Source organism: Chlamydotis macqueenii, chromosome 4 (assembly GCF_036417535.1).
Source record: "Chlamydotis macqueenii isolate bChlMac1 chromosome 4, bChlMac1.mat, whole genome shotgun sequence".
NCBI classification, from domain to species: domain Eukaryota; kingdom Metazoa; phylum Chordata; class Aves; order Otidiformes; family Otididae; genus Chlamydotis; species Chlamydotis macqueenii.
In genome coordinates this window covers 37,156,875-37,175,720 of record NC_141559.1, presented here as the reverse complement: position 1 = coordinate 37,175,720, position 18,846 = coordinate 37,156,875, and the positions used below count along the sequence as shown (strand labels likewise).

At 40.1% G+C, this 18,846-nt stretch overlaps 2 protein-coding genes across 2 annotated transcripts; one reads left to right on the top strand and one right to left on the bottom strand.

Moving 5' to 3' along the window:
• The first annotated feature begins 810 nt into the window (after positions 1-810).
• On the top strand, positions 811-7,635 carry FGA (fibrinogen alpha chain). Its single transcript, XM_010120215.2, has 6 exons — positions 811-879; positions 2,657-2,785; positions 3,725-3,908; positions 4,205-4,350; positions 5,312-6,392; positions 6,773-7,635. Exons 1-6 carry the CDS (start codon positions 829-831, stop codon positions 7,480-7,482), a joined length of 2,301 nt encoding a protein of 766 aa, XP_010118517.2. The 5' UTR covers positions 811-828; the 3' UTR covers positions 7,483-7,635.
• A 2,122-nt stretch (positions 7,636-9,757) lies between these two features.
• On the bottom strand, positions 9,758-17,453 carry FGB (fibrinogen beta chain). The gene is made up of 8 exons (XM_010120216.2): positions 17,329-17,453; positions 15,524-15,727; positions 13,915-14,098; positions 13,104-13,331; positions 12,393-12,506; positions 11,721-11,843; positions 11,251-11,536; positions 9,758-10,350 (listed from the first exon to the last, which is right to left on the bottom strand). The coding sequence occupies exons 1-8, from the start codon at positions 17,401-17,403 to the stop codon at positions 10,122-10,124; spliced, it is 1,443 nt and encodes a 480-aa protein (XP_010118518.1). The 5' UTR covers positions 17,404-17,453; the 3' UTR covers positions 9,758-10,121.
• Between the last annotated feature and the right edge of the window lie 1,393 nt (positions 17,454-18,846).

Sequence of the window (18,846 nt, the reverse complement as noted above, 5' to 3'; positions counted from 1 at the left end):
CACACATAAACTATACCCATTATACAAACATTTAAGGAGACATGACTCCTTAGGAAGATTGAATTATGCTTAACATCTGTTTGGGGACATTTTCAAGTACCACTTTGCTGTGCTCTTCATAAATATGTGATCATTTCAAACAAATCCTGCTTGATAAAAAATTATAATATACCATTTATGTAAGAGACAGCATGATGTTAAATACATCATGCTTTATACAAACACCAGGAAGGTCCAGCTGTAAAAATGCATGTAAACTGAGCTCTGCAGTCCTCAGGAATTAATTTTCATTGATGACCACGTGGTCACAGATAGACTGTATCAGCCTTTCTTAGGCCAGTACTTGATTTGGAAAGGCCGGTGGAGTTCACAGCAGTGGAATACAGTCACAAAGAAAGGGCAAACCAATTACTCCCTTCTCCAAATATCAGCTCTTCAATTATGCAAGCTAAATACTCGTCACACAGAGTGTGTGTCTTCCAGCAGGTAGGCATTACTGGATCACACTAGGTCCTGCCTACATCTTCCTTGAACATCCACTTACGAGAAGCTAAGCTTTACACAGATTTTTTTTTTCCTGGAATACATGGTGCTGCCCGCATGTTGGTGTTGTACAAACTTATCTGGAGCAAATAACATGAGAAACTTGTGCAAGAGGCCTTAGGTAATCATCCAAAGGGGGGTGGGGGGTGACATCTGGCATGTTTTGTCTCCAAACAGAAGGGAGCATAATGATTAATCTCAGCTTCACATTAAGGTATAAATTGCACCAAAAGGATGGTGAAGAGCATCCTTTCAGTCAGAGTTCTGTTCGCTCTTCTCCTGAAGATGATATCAATGAGGATCCTCTGTGTGTTGCTGTGCCTCAACTTAGCCTGGGTATGAGTTTGCTTATTTGATTCTTTTCATATTGTTCTGTTTTGAAGAGTGAGCATTTATTTAATGTTAATTCATTAGATAGATACATTTTGGCTGTCACCTAGCTCATAAAATTCAATGCACACACATATGCAGAAGCTTACTGTAACCACTTCACTGCTGGGCTTTCATCAGTAGTTCTGGAGTATCCAGCTCTCTAGTTTTGCTTAATTCAGTTTTGCTGACTCTGCCTGGCTTCAGGAGCAGCAAAGCAGACAGATTAACATGAATTTGTAGATTCATAGGTGATGCTGTGGATCTTAAACCTAACAGACTGGATGTTAATGGCTCCAGGCAGTCAGGAATTTTCATGTTTATTAGGGTGAATTCTACTCTGCTTTGGACGGTGCTTCAGCAGGGTTTTCTACCTACAAATAACACAGAATACCTTTATTATAAAATACACATTAAAAACCAAGGATTCCTGTGACAGCAACATCAGCTTAAACTAGAGCTAAGTAAGAATCAATTTTTAGATGATGAAAGCAATAGACTTGATTTTCAACTATGCTAAAATAACCTTGCTGTTTTCTCCTTGAGATCTTAGGACATAATCTTATGTTAGATTCTTTATGTTTCTCTTTGTGACTCTTTTTGAAAAATGTGTATGTTTTAACAAATGACAGAAATTATAGGAAGCAGATGTGACAAAACAGAAGCAGTTGTATCGGAGCTGTCAATGCTGAAAGGGCACAGGCCATCTAAAAGCAAAGTCTTTATTTGTTTATTTTAAGAGCCACTTGGGCCAGATCCTCAGGATGAATCAAACTAACCGATTTTAATAATGTCATTCCAGTTCCCCAGGGCTGAGGTTCTGGCCCTGGAGGCTAGAATTAGGAAAATTTTCTCTGCCTCAGAATTAATCATTAATCTTTTCAAGCATTAATTATGCTGCTTGAAAAGAATGTAGGATGTGCAGAGGAGTCCAGTCAGACCTAATTACATCTCAAGCCCTAAACCAGGCTTTCTTTTATGAAAAATAATTATTTTCCCGTCCTTTACTGAGCAATAACACAGTAAGAATTCTTACAGTGTTCCGACTTATAATTAGCTTGTATGCACTTTTGCTTCTCAGATTTGAAGAAAATCTCAGTATATTTATTTCTCTTCTTTCCATTAGCACAGTGGAATCCATCCATCACTGACATGATTATTTTTATTACAATGTTATTAACTTTCTTGCTCTTTGTAGGAGGCAAAACAGTGCTACAATCTTACAGTTAGTAACTGTGATTCAAATCAGAAACCCTAATGGGAAAACTCTCTCCAGCTATACCTTTAAGCCAGTTTTGTGTAGACTGAAGGTGTTAGAATGAAAACAGAAATTTAGAAATATTGCAGCAAATGGAAAGAGAACATAGTATTTTTAAAGCATTTGTTTTAACTCAATCCATTTCAATATAATTTCAAATTAATTTTATATTTACACAGAGAACACAAGATTTCTGTGGAATTATATTATCATAATATATCCTGAACATCACCAGCTCCCTAAATAGAAGCATTAATTTTAAGAGATTAAAAGCTTTATTCCGACAAAACAAACAAAATCATGTCTTACAAGAAATATCAGGAAAAAAATCCTTGCAATGTTTGGTGTAATGCTTTCCAGATGGCTGTAATTGCCACAGGTCAGCTATACCACTGAGTGTTTGAGGAGGCCAGCGTTGTGTTTCTGTTCTCTTGGCAGCTGCCTAATTAATCTCAGTTTTGCTTTTTCTCCTCTTTCTCCTGGCAGGCAGAAGATAGCGAGAGTACCTTTGAAAAGCAGGGTGCAGGAGTGCGTGGTCCTAGGATTGTGGAGCCCATGTCCCAGTCCACCTGCCAGTATGAGAAGAACTGGCCCATCTGCGCGGATGACGACTGGGTGAGCAATGAGCTCTGGGGGCAGAAGCAGTGCCTCTCAGTAGGGCGCTGATGGACCTCAGCTGGACCGCTACAACGGGTGCCGTACAGCCAGCACGTGGTTGGGCTTTAAATCTGAGGGACAACAGGTAACACTTCATGTCAGAGTAGCCTGGTGAAATCTCCTGTGGGAAAGAAAGAAAGAAAGAAAGAAAAAAAAGAGGAGAAGACAAGTTTGCAGGGGTGCAGAATCAGAAGAGGAAGTAAGTCTGGAAAAGAAAGATTAAATAAAAGACGGCTATTCCTAGAAAAATATAAGAAGGTTTTCTTTTCAGAATTTTGATATTGAGACTTTGGTAAGAGAAAGGCACCAGGAAGAAAGATGTGTGACAAAGAAAAGAAGAAGCTAGAAATAGCTTACACTTCACTAGTCACTTTTTAGGAAATCTGATGACAAAATGTTCAGCAAGTCTTGTAATAATTAACTGAATGTCTTTGTGTAGAAACTGTTAATTTGTCTCTCTCTCTCCTTGCATCTCAGCCCATCTCTATGCTACAATTATTTGATGAACTTTGGCAAAAAGCTTTAGTCTATAAGAACATTAACCTTTTCTGAGGAAAATTTCACTTAAATAATTTGCTCTCTGACATCCTTGCTCAAGGAAGACTTGATCCTCCCGTTATGGTAGGTTTCTGAGGACGGGATTCACTGATTCCATCACACCAGTGTCAGAGGCATAGGAGGTAAAGGATTAGCCCCTGGGTGCCTTGCCCTAAGTCACACAAGTCCTTGCCAAAGTCGTTGGATGAATAGGACAGGACATCTGAAGAGAACTAACAGGATCTTCACTTTTTTTTTTTTAATTTGTTTTCAGTGTTGGCCAAAAGCCTGCAAATGTAATGTAAAAAAAGACTTACTCATGAAGATTTTAACACAATTATTTCCCTTTTCCAATATTAGGGTACAAAATGTCCATCAGGCTGCAGAATGCAAGGACTGATTGATGAAACGGACCAGGATTATAGTCACAGAATAGACAAAATCAAGAAGCTGCTTGCAGAAAATCAAAACAACTATAAAAAATCCAATCGGGTAATTGTCGAAGCCATAAATGTGATAAAACCAAACTTGGACAGTGCTCAGCGTGAGTATCTTGCACCAGTTTTATTGTCCACTTGTGAATTTTTTTTTTTGGATGCACAAGCAATATGTAGTGAAAATATATGCTGCACTGGACTTTATTATCAAAAGCCAGAATAAACATAGTAACACAAGACTCTTAACTGCTAACTTGTAAAAACTAATGTAATTTTTACCTGCTCAGTAATATGAGAAATATATTCTTAATTACATGTTTTAATTACATATTTTAAAATAGGCTACTCTTTTAGGAAATATAATCACACATGCATGGGGGACTATGATGCATTTCTGTTTCAGAGCTCGATGAGACTTATGGTCACATATCAGGAGAACTGAGGAGAAAAATTGTTACATTAAAGCAGAGAGTTGTCACTCAAATAAACAGAATTAAAGCTCTGCAGAGCAGCATCCAGGAACAGGTGGTGGAGATGAAGCGCTTGGAGGTAGGTAGCTGCTACGTGACTTCCTTTCTTTCCAGAGCTTAGCTACAGAAAGAGGCTCTATCCATTACACCGTACATGGTGAGCAGTGCTCTCTCTGGAAAGAAAACATGATGTAACTCTCACAGGATCTGACCTGCCATGGCAAATCCCCAAGGGAGATGCTTTTTGGGCATGCTTTTCTTTTCCTGCTGTGTGGGAACCAGCATGAGCTCAGAAGGACTCCTAGTCCCATCTGCCGCTTCTGCTCTCAGATAGTCAGCAAGGATGTTATATCTGCTGATAACTGGCTCTGTATCAGGCGTTTCTCCTCCTGTAAGGAGTTGCAGAGCAGCTAGGACAATGGGGATGTGCCCTGTCTTTCCCTGGTGTTGCCACCACCACCCGCAGCCAGTGCTCGCCTTAGAGCCCATGTTCCCAGGTTGCAGCCGATTCCTCTGATGGTAATGTAAGAAAAAGTCCTGGCACAAACAGCGGTTTTGCTCAAAAGCCCATTTTGATGCCTGGATCAGAGATCTGCCTTTCAGATCTTTTGGGAAAGCAATGGTACTCCCAGGATGGCAGGCCTCACAGCGGGGCTGTGACAGGCTCTGGACAAAGGCAGTATCTTCCTGTCTCCTTGGAGGACCTGTTTCTGCCCTGGTCCCCAGGGAGTGTGCCCAGCTCTGTAGCACTCTCGCCAAACACAGGAAGATACCCCTATGCCCCGAGGATAAAGGGGGCAGAGATTGGGAACGTGCTGCAATGTACTTCTCCATGGAGCTCATGTGCACTGTGCTATTGCACATGTTGTGTTTACTGTGGAAATAAACCCAGGGATGATTTCAAACCTGAGCTTTGGAAAAGCTGAGCTGTAGGTGGGAGGTACCAGGGCAGGTCCCACCTTCTGCCAGTCCAGTTAAAGGATACACTTGCTTGAGAAAGTCAGGAAAGCTCCCTAACCAAATTATTTCTGTTTATGTAGGTGGACATTGATATTAAGATACGAGCTTGCAAAGGAAGCTGTGCTAGAAGTTTTGATTACCAGGTGGACAAAGAAAGCTACGACAACATCCAGAAGCAGCTAACACAAGCCATCTCCGTCAGCTCGCACCCAGAGCTTCAAACAATCACCTTGAGCACACTGAAAATGAGGCCACTTAAGGACTCAAATGTTCCTGAGCATTTTAAGCATAAGCCTCTGCCAGAAATGCAAGCTCTGAATGTAGTGAATAACATCAGGCAGATGCAAGCGGTATTAGAGAGATCAGAAACAGGCACAAACCCCCCCCGAGGCGACAGCTTGTATCACACGGCAGAATCGAGGGGGGATGGACCTTCACACACCAGCAAATTAGTTTTTCCTACTCATGGGAGAGAAACCTTTAGTCTAGGAGACAAAACCTCCTCCACTGTTCGTAGATGCACCAAAACTGTCACCAAAAAAGTAATCACTGGCCCTGATGGCCCTAGAGAAGAAGTAGTTGAAAAAGTGGTTTCTTCTGATGGCTCAGACTGCTCCCATTTACAAGGAGCAGGAAATGTTGGAGGGGAAGGGAGCGTGTACCCTGTTGGTGGGACAGGTGCCTTCCACCATGCAGGGAGGTTTCCCCCTGACCTAGAGTCATTTTTTACCCCTGACTCTCCATCCACTGGTAGTAGGCACTTTGCTGAATCTAGCAGCATTTCAACTAGCAGCCACACAACTGGCAAAGGCAGTAGTCACATTAGTACTGGAGTATCCAGTCATTCAGGGACTCACGGGGGGAAAGACAGATTTACAGACTTAGGAGAGGAGGAAGAAGATGATTTTACAAGATATCACCTTCAGCCATCTGGATTCCCATCTGGCAGTGCAAGTCACTCCAAGACTGTAGTGACCGGCACCTCTTCTAGTTTCAACAAGGGAGGCTCCACTTTTGAAACGAAATCACTAAAGACCCGTGAAATAACTGAGCAGCTAGGTGGGGTGCAACATGATGAGAGTGCAGAGGATACCCCAGACTTTCAGGCACGCAGCTTCAAAACGTCAGGAGTGGAGAAAAGGACAGACAACACTGGGAAAGGTACACAGGCATAACAGAAATAGTTATTGAGGTAGCAGAGCCAAACTCCATCCGTAACCAAACAGACAGATTGGCTTTAGATACTGCAGTACAACAGTGTGATGACAAAATGCAAGCACTGTGTCTGTTTGTTGCCACCTCAGAAACAAAAAGGGAAATATTTCATTAATACTCAGGTATTACATAGACAATTCACAGTTTAAGAAGTATGTAAATTTTTCTTTTCTGAATTCTTTTTAATGTTGCCTGTCACTATACCTAATGTAGTCCAAGACATGTTTAACAATTTTCCTAAGAGCTATTGGTACTTGGATTCCTCTGAACCTTTTATTAAATTTTGCTGATAACTCCTGTCAAACCAGATCAACTTTTTTTTTTAGACTGTGATGATATCCGCCAGAAACACACTTTTGGTGACAAAAGTGGCATTTTCAAAATCAAGCCAGCGGGATCCAATAAGGTTTTGTCAGTTTATTGCGACCAAGAGACCACTCTGGGAGGATGGCTATTGATCCAACAGAGAATGGATGGATCAGTGAATTTTAACCGGACCTGGCAAGACTACAAGAGAGGTTTCGGCAGCGTGGATGGCAGAGGGCGAGGAGAGTTCTGGCTGGGCAATGAAAACATACACTTGCTGACTCAGAACGACACTCTCCTTCGGGTAGAGTTAGAGGACTGGGATGGAAATGCTGTGTATGCAGAGTATATCATACAGGTAGGGTCTGAAGCAGAAGGGTACGCCCTTGCCGTATCCTCCTATGAGGGGACTGCTGGGGATGCTCTGATTGCCGGCTGGCTGGAGGAGGGCACCGAATACACATCCCATGCCCAGATGCAGTTCAGCACCTTCGACCGGGACCAGGACCGCTGGGAGGAGAGCTGTGCAGAGATGTACGGGGGTGGCTGGTGGTACAACAGCTGCCAGGCGGCCAATCTCAATGGCATTTACTACCTGGGGGGCCACTACGACCCCAGGTACAACATACCGTATGAGATTGAAAACGGTGTGGTCTGGCTGCCATTTAGAGCCTCTGATTATTCCCTCAAAATTGTTAGAATGAAAATCAGGCCCTTAGAAACCCTGTAGAAAGACAGGCTCTTAATAAATATGTTACAACTTCAAGTTGAAAAGATTTTTTATATATACACATGTGCATGATGTACCCTTCCCCTGTGAATGTGAAGGCAACTGGACACATCAGTGGCTTAAAAAATAAACACAGATTAATTATTAACAAAACAGTTCTTCCATCTTATTTGTAACTGACAAGCCTTTTCAAAGAAATATTCATTTTAAACTCTTCTTTTTATATAAAATTTGTCTATGTCTACGTCTTTGGCAGCTCACATCTTGACTGGAGATAAAAATATTTATAATTTTAATTAGTTACTTTGTTTAATAGTGTTAAAGAGGTAAAAGAGTTTAGAAGTATGTTCACCACGCACTCCTGCCTCCACAACATGAAACGTGAAAGCCTCATTGAGTTCGACAGTCACAATTCTCGGCTGTGTCCTCTCATTTCCATTTTCAGGGGAGCATGACAATGGCAGGAGTCAGTTCTCAAGCAGAGCCATAGGTGGTTTGAGTTCTCACTTTTGCCACACACTTTATATGGAGAACGCTTTGATAAATGATGCATTTTAGGACTTTTAAGGATCTCCCAAGCTTTGATTTTACAAATATGCAGGTAGACCTTCTGTCCCATTGATGAATCCTAGGTAGTTTACCATGCATACTGTAGCTTCAAAATAAGATAGAATCATAGAATCATAGAATGGTTACAGTTGGAAGGGACCTTCAAAGGTCATCTAGTCCAACCCCCCTGCAAGGAGCAGGGACATCCCTGACTAGATCAGGTTGCTCAGAGCCTCATCCAACCTGGCCTTGAATGTTTCCAGGGATGGGTCATCCACCACCTCTCTGGGCAACCTGTTCCAGTGCTCTACAACCCTCATTGTAAAAAATTTTTTCCTAATATCTAATCTAAATCTACCTCCCTCTATTTTAAAACCATTACCCCTAGTCCTGTCGCAACAGGCCCCACTGATAACTCATCAAAATACAACTCCCAAAACAGGCTATTATTTTCCAGTGACCACTAAAAGGTTATGGCTGTAACCAGCACAAGCAAGACAAGGAGCACCTGGATGATGACAGTACACATTTCCTTGTTTAGAATGTTTTTTGGCACATGTGTCAAGCAAGGATTCTTCTACAGATAAGGGGTTTAAAACAGCAACTTGCTCACAGCATGTGGTAAGGATTTTTTAGCAAAAAGCTAGCTGCACGGAAAAACAGTTATATCGGTTACACAATTACACAAGAACATGCTGTATTTACCTTCATATCTTATGACATAAAATTACACAAGTATTTACACTGTTTAATATTTCTGTGCTTCTACTGAGAAACAAGCATGAGCAAACTTCCTTGTCTCCAATCTCACTGTCCAGCATGTTTCATACCATTTAACAATATCATCAAATAGTGGCAAAGCAGCTCATTTTTAGCCTTTTTTCAGTGTTTCTGAACCACAGTCACTGTCTAACATTTTTGGAGACTTTGCTGAAGAGCAAAGACATGTTTACAGCCACGCGTGCGGAGACATGTCTGTGCTTTTGGAAAAGGCACTTCTGCTTTATGCCTTGTGTTTTTATTCCCTAGCCTCAGTGGAACCCTGCCTATGGTGATACTGAACATTGGTGCTCATGTAGTGAGAGGCTGCCATGATATCTCCTTCTTGTCCTCCTGGGCTGCAGAGCTTAAATCAACATGAGAGGTTTCTGATGGGAATGCATCTACCACTAGTAATCTGGGTCTCCTGCTTTGTAGAGGAAGGCAGTCCCCACTGAGAGATGGCTGATCCTTCCTACTAGAGTTGGGAACTCCTGTCTTTGGGACAACCGCTGTTTCTGGCTACAGAGGGAGCCTAGACCACTAGCCTCAATGAAATATCCAACCTCCACCTACCCTATGATTAGAGCCACTAATTGTGCTACTCCGACAATAATGATTGTGTGAAAGACACACTAGCCAGATCTTCTAATACTGAACTTTCTTCTACGATAAAAGGATGGTGGAAGAAAAAGAATGGTGGAAGGGATATGAAGAGGCACAGTATGTGAGCCAGGTCCCAGGAAAGGGCATATTTTATCCAGCATACAGGATTTGAAATAAGTGACTGGTGACCTACCCATGTGTTAGATACTATCTTTTCACTTTATTCCTTCTCAACTTGGTACACAGGTAGTTACTGCTATCTTTACAGTAGAAAAGAAAATTACTGTCTCTTATTTAGTGGAATGTGTTTGCTTCTCCTCAGATAATGCAGAAATACCTAGGAATCATGTGAAGAAAACTCTAGTTTTAAGGCTTTATTTAATTTTTAGAAAGCATTTTAAAATAATCCTTTTCTTCTTCAAATGTGGTATAAAAGTCCTTTGTAAAAGAGTGAAACAAGTTGGGTTTGGGGGTTTTTTATCAGTGTTATTCTATATTAGTTACTTCTTTCTTGTAAACAAATGAAAAATGGAACAAACCACAATTCTGAGTTATTTTCATCGGTCAGATTTTGATTTACAGTTGACATAGCTTTTCACTTCAGGTCACAATATGCTTGTGCATTTGTTCTCATCTGGAAAGACAAACTTGAATACTGTGGCTAAAAAGATAACAATGTACAAGTATTAAAAGAAAAACCCCAATTCTGTACATTTTGATCACGGTTATTGTGGAAAGTACGGCCTGATTTTCATGCTCATCTTCTTCATTGAATACCATGACCCTTTCCAGTTCATCCATACAACACCATCATCTGTACCATGTTTTGCCATATCCCAGCTGTAGGTTCCTCCCCAATAGTATCTGCCGTTGGGGTTGGCTGAGTGGCAGCGGTTGTACCACCATCCACCACCATCTTCTTTGGAGCACTGTTTTCTTGGATCTGCAGTTAACCTAATGAGGGGAAAGAAGTGTTGAGAGTGACAAATGAACTGTAAGCAGACCAACAGAGTACACACACCTGCCCCTGAACTGAAATTTTCAAACCATAATAAACATCTAAAATTCTCTCTGAACTTTCTGTAAAAGATAGACCATCCCAAGTGTGTGCTACACAGTGCACTTGGAAGGTGAATCAGCTAAGAAAAAAAAGTCAAATTTTAGATGCATCTCTTTGGGAATGTCATTTTAGTTTACTGACTGATAACTACAATTACTTGCAGTTCATAATGATAATTTCAATATCAATGCAATTTCAAGATATAAACAATGAGAAATGTACATCTTTCCCAATCTAAACAATTCATTTATTCAAGAATATGTAAGCAAGTATTAAGATAAATGCATAGCACATAGTTTAGAAATACAGTGGTAAATTATGTACTTTACAACTGAGCTCCTGTCTTCTGAGTAGACAGAACTTTGTTTCTTAAATAGGACATGCTACCTGTCTCTTTCCTCAGCATCCATTAAGTGGTACTGGAGTGAGTACCAATATTGCCGCTTAAGCAAGACAGTGGTCCTCAGCACTGTCACCATCAGTCTCTGACAATGAATATATTGCACCCAGATTTGCCGACTTGTCTAGGGTAACATCATTCATGGAATCAATAAAATTTAGCGTGCTTGCTTCTTACTTGGCTGTGGAGAAGCACTAACCTAATACATAGTTTTACCTGCCCATGGCTACATCAGAGGAACTGCATGGACATTTGGCTGGTCACTTGCAAGGATAAAACATTATTTTAAGATACTATGAAATGCTGTGAAAGCTAACAGCAAATTAGAAAAATAGTCTATATTGAGCTCTATTTTAAGCTCTATTTTTTTAAAATATCTAATGCAAGTACCTACCATCCATCATTGTCTCTGTCATAAGTACTGAAGAACATGCCGTTGTGAATTGTCATTGTCCTGTTTTCTCCATGCACCTGTGAAGCTCCTTCCATTAGTGCATTGCCTGCATTGCCTTTGTAGTTACTAACTGAAAGCTGATACTTGTTTCCTTCATTCTGTATGGTGAAACCTCCATAATGAGCTGATACTTTATCACCATTCCAGTCCTCCATTTCAATTAAAACTTCAGTGGGCCCTATTTTGGTAAGCTGGCTGATCTTGTCATTTCCAAGCCAATATTCACCTGGGAAGAAACAAGTGAGAGCTCTGTGAAATAGACTTCAAGATATACTTCATGGTAACTTTACGATTTGCCTATAGGTCTGCAAAGTGGATTATGTAATTTTTAAAAATCAAAGAGCTTCAAGAAATATGAGAAAACAGTTTCAGGAAGAAGAGTCCTTCATCTCTCATGCTCAGTGTTTTACCTGGTGTATCACAGTAGTTCTTCCCTCCACTCTTCGCAACATTTCCAAATCCTTTTTTATATTGATCCCATATTCTTCCAAAATTAACACTGCCATCCTGGCGGTTCTGAATTAAAGTCCAGCCTGTAGGAGCAGAAGTATTTAGATTAAATTGCCATGAAGAAGGAGCAAGAAATGTTAAGATATAGTCCTTCTATCTTCATCTTCAGGTGAGCAGAGCAAATGGCTTCCTTGCAGCAGATCTGAGTTTTCACTGCTTATGAGCTCAGCCTTACCATTTTTACTCACCCTCAAGTGGTGCCTTGCTTCATAAGGAAAGGTGGAAAAAGCAGAAATTGAAGATCTGCCCTGGTTTTCTGTCTAGTGCATAGTAGCATGGTAAGAAATGAGCCAAGCCCTCCTTGCCTGCCCACTCACACATTGTCCATTCTCATTATAATAAGATATATAGTTTTTATCTACCAATCCCATGCCAACAATTTATTTCCATTTTCATTATAGAAGTATCCTACTGTGCATCTGAAGATGACCAGCAAGACTTTTCTGAATGAGTCATTCAGAATTCATTCTTAAGTAATTACAAAAGTTACGACTGTACAGAATGCAAATTACTATTACTAATTTTTTGTAGCATCAATTAAATTTTTAACCACATAGTTATTTCACACTAACCTCCATTATCTGTTTCCATGTCACAGTATGCTCTGTATGGTGTGACGAAAGGATCTGGCTGGATGAGGTACATTTCAGATGTCTCACCTCCCTTTCTGATAATATCCTCACATTCTGCAAGAATAAAGTGGAGAGTCTGTTACTGAGAGAGCTCTTCTTACCCTTTGGTTTGCTGATTGTAAAGGAACAATTTTAAAGATATATCTAATTACACTTTTGCTGTGGTTTCTGTGATACATCATGTGAAAGAGTCACGGAAGAGAGAACAGTGCACCTGCCTTGTTCTGCTTTTCCAAATAGGAATTTCTAAAAGTTCAACATGAGTAATGGAAGACTGTATACTTTTCAATTATTTTTTTAATTAGAAAAGCTTGTGAAAGAAAAAAATTTCTTGACTGAAAAAATTCAAGGGTATAACTGTGATAGTAGCAAATGTATCACCTCCACCTTCCAAACATCCTGAAACATGTATTTCTTTAAAATGCTATTGGCCACTAATGTAAGCTGATATTGGGTAAGAGGATCTTTGGTCTGACCCATACAGGCATGCATAAAATTTTTTTTTCATTTAGGCTCATTTTCCATCTTTTCTGCTATCCTAATCAATGACACAGGCTTCAGAGGAATGTTCACACCAATCAAATGATGCACCTATCAATTTGCAGAGTGATATAAATGGGAGAAGAGATGTCATTACAGTTAAATGAGTACCTTTGCCCGAAACCACTGGAATATTACAGGAAACAACACATGGGGAACGGCAGTAGTCCACCTGGGTTGCAATGGCATTTTCCAGTTTTTGTATCTTTTTGTGTAAAGAATCCACAACTGCACGGAGGACCCTGAGGCTAGATGGGATGTTATTGTCCAGATTATCCTTTATATAATTATAATGCAATTCCACTTCTGTGTTGTACTGAGAAAGTATATCATCATTGTCTAGAAAAACAAAGAGAGGAAAAGCAGATTAGGTTTCAACGTGTTTTCCAGTTACGAAATAAGGAAGGGCAATCTGTAAGCACAAACTGAGAATCCACTTCTTTCCTTAGCGAGGAGGAAGGATATGCATTTCTTTTGCTTACGTTTCCACAAAGTGCAAAAACTATGCAGAGATTCTCACGGAAGTAGTACACGTGTATTGTTATTTTTTCGCTAGCTAATAGATTTATCAGTAGCGCTATATTCTGCCAAAGAACTACATTTAGCTTCTTTCCAGGGAGCCACTGTCCCAAGCCAGGAACTGGGCATAGAGGGATTGGGTGGACTTAGGAAAGCAGGTAAAGGGGGAACACATGACCCTTACATTTAGGGGCCTCATGAATCTTGTCTTAGTATGAGATCCATTCCTTTACCTCTCTCAAAGGACTTTTTTTAAGATTTAAGAGGACATGGTCATGGAACACTGCTTTGCTAGATATTCCACTGTATTTTTACAAGACAGAAGTCCCCTTAAGAAGTAGCAGTAGCAATGCCAATTGAACTGCAACACCATTTACACTAACAATTCATGGAAATAGCATACCTTTTCTTTGTTTTTGCCTCTTTACCAATTTATCATCTAGAACAGTCACATATTCATAGAAAGTTGTAGAGCTTTCAGACAGTTTGCTCACTTTGTCCTTTAGATCACGAACAATTGGTTTCACATTTTTTTCCTGTTTTACTAGTGTAGTTTGCAGCTCACATCCAGTTGGACACAGCACTCCCTTAAAAAAAAAAAAAACAAAAAGGGCTGTGAATAAAAGTCAAGATAAAAAGTTTCTTATCACATCAGTGACCAACCATACCTTTGAAAACACCAAGCAGTTAGTAATGTGAGACCAGATATTTAAGCATTTAGAGAAGGACTCAAGACATTCAACTTCTACAAATAAGTTGCAGTTTGAAGGGCAGGAAGGAGCCCTGAGTCTCCCAGGAGGACTCTTCTGTTGAAGCTCTTGGGAAAAACCCTCTTTTCACTAGTTTTTTGTCCACTATCTGGTCTTCACTTTTCTGCACTGTTAAATGTTCACAGTGTTAAGCTACGTGAACTATGACTAAAGTCTGTTAGGAACTACCTGGTGGCTGTGCATGTTTGTATCTACCTCTTTCACTACCCTCAGAGAATCAAACACGTTCACTACATCTTGTTCATAGAATCATAGAATGGTTTATGTTGGAAGGGACCTTAAAGATCATCTAGTTCCAACTGCCCTGCCATAGGCAGGGACACCTCATGCTAGACCAGGTCACTCAGAGCCCCGTCCAACCTGGCCTTGAACACTTCCAGTCATGGGGCATCCACAGCTTCTCTGTTACATGTAACTCTCTTGTGAAATAGCCATACCATTTATTAAAAATTATAATCTCAAGAAGCTGAGCACCATTGCTTCTGCAACAAGTGCTGCACCGTCAAGGACAGCAGCATCTTAAAAAGAGTTGGGGAATTCTGAAGTCCCATGAGAACCAAAATACCCAGGCAGCAGTGGGACCCTACCACAACAACATGTATTCACTAAGCTTTAACAGCCTTTGTTTGTTGGAAACCTCCACATTCAGATTTGCTCTCAGACACCAACATGCCTCAGCACCATTGCAGCTTGCATTTTCTGGCAGAGAGCATGGCAGGGGCAGTGTGATAGACTACTACAAGGCAGTGAGGAGTATGCTAGATCTCAGCACGCTTGCACTCTCTTCTGTAAGAGCTGGGGCAGTGACTGAGGGCAGACACTAATTATGGTTTGAAACAAATTTTAAGACATGGGAGGTTATTTTTTTTTGTCCGTAGGGTTCCTTGAGATTTTCTGAAATTCAAGCCAGCACTTCTGCAGAGCTTTTTTCTGTTCTTAATAGTTACCTACGCAAAGCCAGACGGAACGCGCCAGCTAACCCACAGTTACTTCTCTTCCTCATTACTGTTCAAATCTCATCTTTCCATCTTTGCCATAGGCTTTCTGACTCTGTGACTAATCCCATGGACTCTGTGGCATTACTCTTCTGAATGCAGTCCTACCAAACTCAAACAAAATGAAGCAAAGTTGGGCTGCTTCAGATGAACAACCATCCCATACTTGGCGAAGAAAACTTCGTGTTTGGTGCACTAGAAGAAAAGGACAATTTGTTATCAGCTGCCTCATCAGGCAGGCACCCACCAGCTCCTCTAGAGGATGCTTGCAGCCACCAGCATCGGGGTAGATGATACGTTCTTTCTTGTCACCTGGCTTCACTCGCTTTGCGGGCCGGGGCTGGTATCCACTTCCGCTGATGGGAGGTGCCACTGGTCGGAGTGTGGGGGCCGCTTCCCGCCTTTTGTCGATGGGTCGGTGGCCTCGAACATCGAGCTGAGGGCTCTCATCCTGCAAAGCCAGGGGAAAAGGAAACCCTCAGAATCTGGGATTGCTATTGTAAAATGCAATGCACAGGTTGGAGGCATCCATTCCACACTCTTTAGTATTATAAACAGCAAAGAAAACCATGTCATGGACTGAAAAAAAGCAATAATGCAAATATTACACTGACATTACGTAAAAGTCATTGCTGTGCTCTCTGTTGTAAGACTAGCCACACTCCCTCCACCTGGATATAGACAAACAAAAAAGCCTTCAAACCAAAGCAAACCAATATTTCAATAGCTCATTCTGACCAAGGAATAAAGTTTACATAGTTCAGGGCCACTAAGCACCATGAAACATGAAGTAGTAGGATACAAAAAAAAAAGTAATTAGACATTCTTGGGGCTAAGAAGAATATTCAGCATCATGTCATCAGTGTCCCAGTTTTTCATTTGGGTACAGGAAAATTTTTAAGTTCTCTGAAAATCAGGCCACAACCAAATACATCATCAGGCCTCAGGCCACACATCAGCTGTGAACTGATGCATTCAACAATGTCTCTCAGGTTTGATTTTTAGAGCTTCCTCAGATGCATACATTCCCCATCGCTGCCAGAAACGGGAAGTCTAAGAGGCTGAGCAAGGAAAACAAGCCTGGTCTTTAAACCCTTGTTGAAATTAAGCCGTTTGAATGAATATTCGTTTGAACTACTGAATCAAAATCTTCACACATCTCCAATCCCACTCAGACTTAGCTACAAATAACAAATATCAAATAACAAACATTTGTAAGGATCCAGGATCACGGGCTTCAAGTAGTTTCAAAAGCAGGCAGCATACAAATCACAAAATTGCTGAAAATCATTTAGTATAGTAGTCTTATCAGTAGTCAATTTACAGACACAAATGCTTAGATTGTATAACAGAAAATAATATCATTTCTGATCACCCTGGCCTACTTAATTTTTGCAGGGATTTTCAAAATACAAAAAATGTACGGAGATTCTAATTTGTATTTCCCATTAAACTGTTTTACTTAAACCAAACTAAATATAGGTTAAATTGCTATTTTAGATTGATCCTCATTGCTTATCTTTTTGTTTAACAATTGTTACCTCTCCATTTCAAATGTAAAGCTATATGAACTGGCAGCTACTTTTTTTTTGCATTATCTCCTGAATCTGTAGAAAAGTTTTTACTGTCTTTGAGACAGGATGTGATCAACTACACACTTTACTCCTTTGCACCTGACAAATTAATTGTCTATAGCATCATATGTCAACATTGTTGAATTAATATCTTTAAATAAATTCAGCTAAATAACTAATCTTACCATCATAAGTTCATCATTCCTTACAGAGAAAGAAAAGAAATAGGAAGAACATATATCCAAACACAGAAAATAACTTGTGCAGCTACATATACACAAAGAAATAATACAAAGGTTATTTCTTTGAATACTTCCAGCAGAAAAAGAACATGCACTGGATCATTTCTCCCCATAGCTTCTACCTTAGCTAACTTACATAAGCTGAGTAAGTCATGCATACAATGAAATAAAATTAATAATTTCCATTATTATTATTATTATTATTATTAATTATTATTAATGATCAGTATTACAACCTCATCATCATACTCAACAGAGCCCTGGGATTTAACGGAGGAAACACAGAGCAGGAACAGCAGGAGCAGTTTCATGGTGCTGGCTGGCTTGAGCAGCTCAGTGACCTTCTCCCACCAGCAGCTCTGACGAGGAGAGGTGCTCTCTGTTCCAATATATACAGGCAGCAACCCTCATTTCCCGGCTTGACAGTGATAGGATCAACCCTTCTGAGCAATCACTGTATCTCTGTTAATATTCAACATTTCTCTTCACTGCATGCCTGAACACATCTGTTGTTGAGCAATTTCTCTGGACAACCCTTATCTGTATGTCCTAGAGACCTTTGTTGATGCTGGCATCAAATAGATGTTTAAATTCTTAAAAGCACCTCCAGCTCAGATTACACAAGGTTACTATTTTCTCAAAAATCACAAGTCTTAAAACAGCTGAAAAGGTGAATATCCATAGACAAGAAACATCGTCAGATGTCACACTCTGTGACATCTCATTTTTTCCCTCCCTCCTGAAAATGTGAATGTTTCAGAAATATCATTTTAAATTTGAATTAAACGGACATGATACAGATTGTTTCATTCTTCTAAACATTTCTCATAGTGCCTAGATCGGTATGCGAGCCTTTGGGTGCCTTTAAGTACAAGATTAAAAAAGAGTATATTATGTTAATGACACTAAGAATTTTAAGTGAAAACATTGTTTAGCTCTAACTAAAAAGAATAAAAGAATACAGCATGAAGTTCTTTGTAAACATAGTGGAATGCTCAAACATGCTTTCTGATGCTTTATAACAATTTGGCTCTCTTATTAGCCAAATTTTAAGTTTTAATATTTCAGTGTCTGCATATCCTGTGATTTTCGTGTGCATTATAAATGATCATAATATAAGAGAATTAAATAAAATGTGCCAAGTGAGGGCCAATACACTTTTCTGAAGTCATGCATATTGATGTGTGAAGACATGAAGAGATGCAAACCATGAGCTGAGGTTCCATTTCAAAGACAACTTGATGGAGCGGGAGATTTTGTGATAAATAGAGATAAGAACAGCTAAAATTGCTTGGTTTCAACCTTTTTTCCTGTATTCTTGTTGTTGTCAGAGTTCTTGCAAATGAAATGGAGGTTCCAGAAATATGAAAACTGTTTAACCTGACTAGTTTAATTATTAAGCTTGGACCAAAGCTTGGACCAAATTCAGCCATGGCTCTAGGAGCTCTTACTCCACTGAATTTGATCCCTTGCATGGGGACATCACCAACACTATTAGACTTGGAAGAAGACAAACTTCTCACTACAAGCATGAAAGAAATCTGCCTAAGGCCAAAATTGACATTGTTAGCATGTTATTTCCACTTAAAGATGTTAGTCAAGACATTATCACTGATTCTGGCCATCTCCCAACCTTAAATGCAGTTTTCCCCCATGTACCTTCGAGGGAAGTTCAGTCACTCTCATCTTGCATATAGGGAAGGGACACAGTGATGCTGAACCTGCGCCTGGGGCTTACGGGTAGCTCATGATAC

What these genes read in the sequence shown, in the direction of transcription:
- FGA (XM_010120215.2), top strand. Translation starts at nt 829, where the DNA reads ATGATATCAATGAGGATCCTCTGTGTGTTGCTGTGCCTCAACTTAGCC. An exon ending in TCTGCGCGGATGACGACTGG is followed by an intron (nt 2,786 to 3,724) that starts GTGAGCAATGAG and finishes TTCCAATATTAG; the next exon opens with GGTACAAAATGTCCATCAGG. An exon ending in GACAGACAACACTGGGAAAG is followed by an intron (nt 6,393 to 6,772) that starts GTACACAGGCAT and finishes TTTTTTTTTTAG; the next exon opens with ACTGTGATGATATCCGCCAG.
- FGB (XM_010120216.2), bottom strand. Translation starts at nt 17,403, where the DNA reads ATGAAACTGCTCCTGCTGTTCCTGCTCTGTGTTTCCTCCGTTAAATCC. An exon ending in GAGGCAAAAACAAAGAAAAG is followed by an intron (nt 13,332 to 13,914) that starts GTATGCTATTTC and finishes TTGTTTTTCTAG; the next exon opens with ACAATGATGATATACTTTCT. An exon ending in GAACTACTGTGATACACCAG is followed by an intron (nt 11,537 to 11,720) that starts GTAAAACACTGA and finishes GTTTCTTCCCAG; the next exon opens with GTGAATATTGGCTTGGAAAT.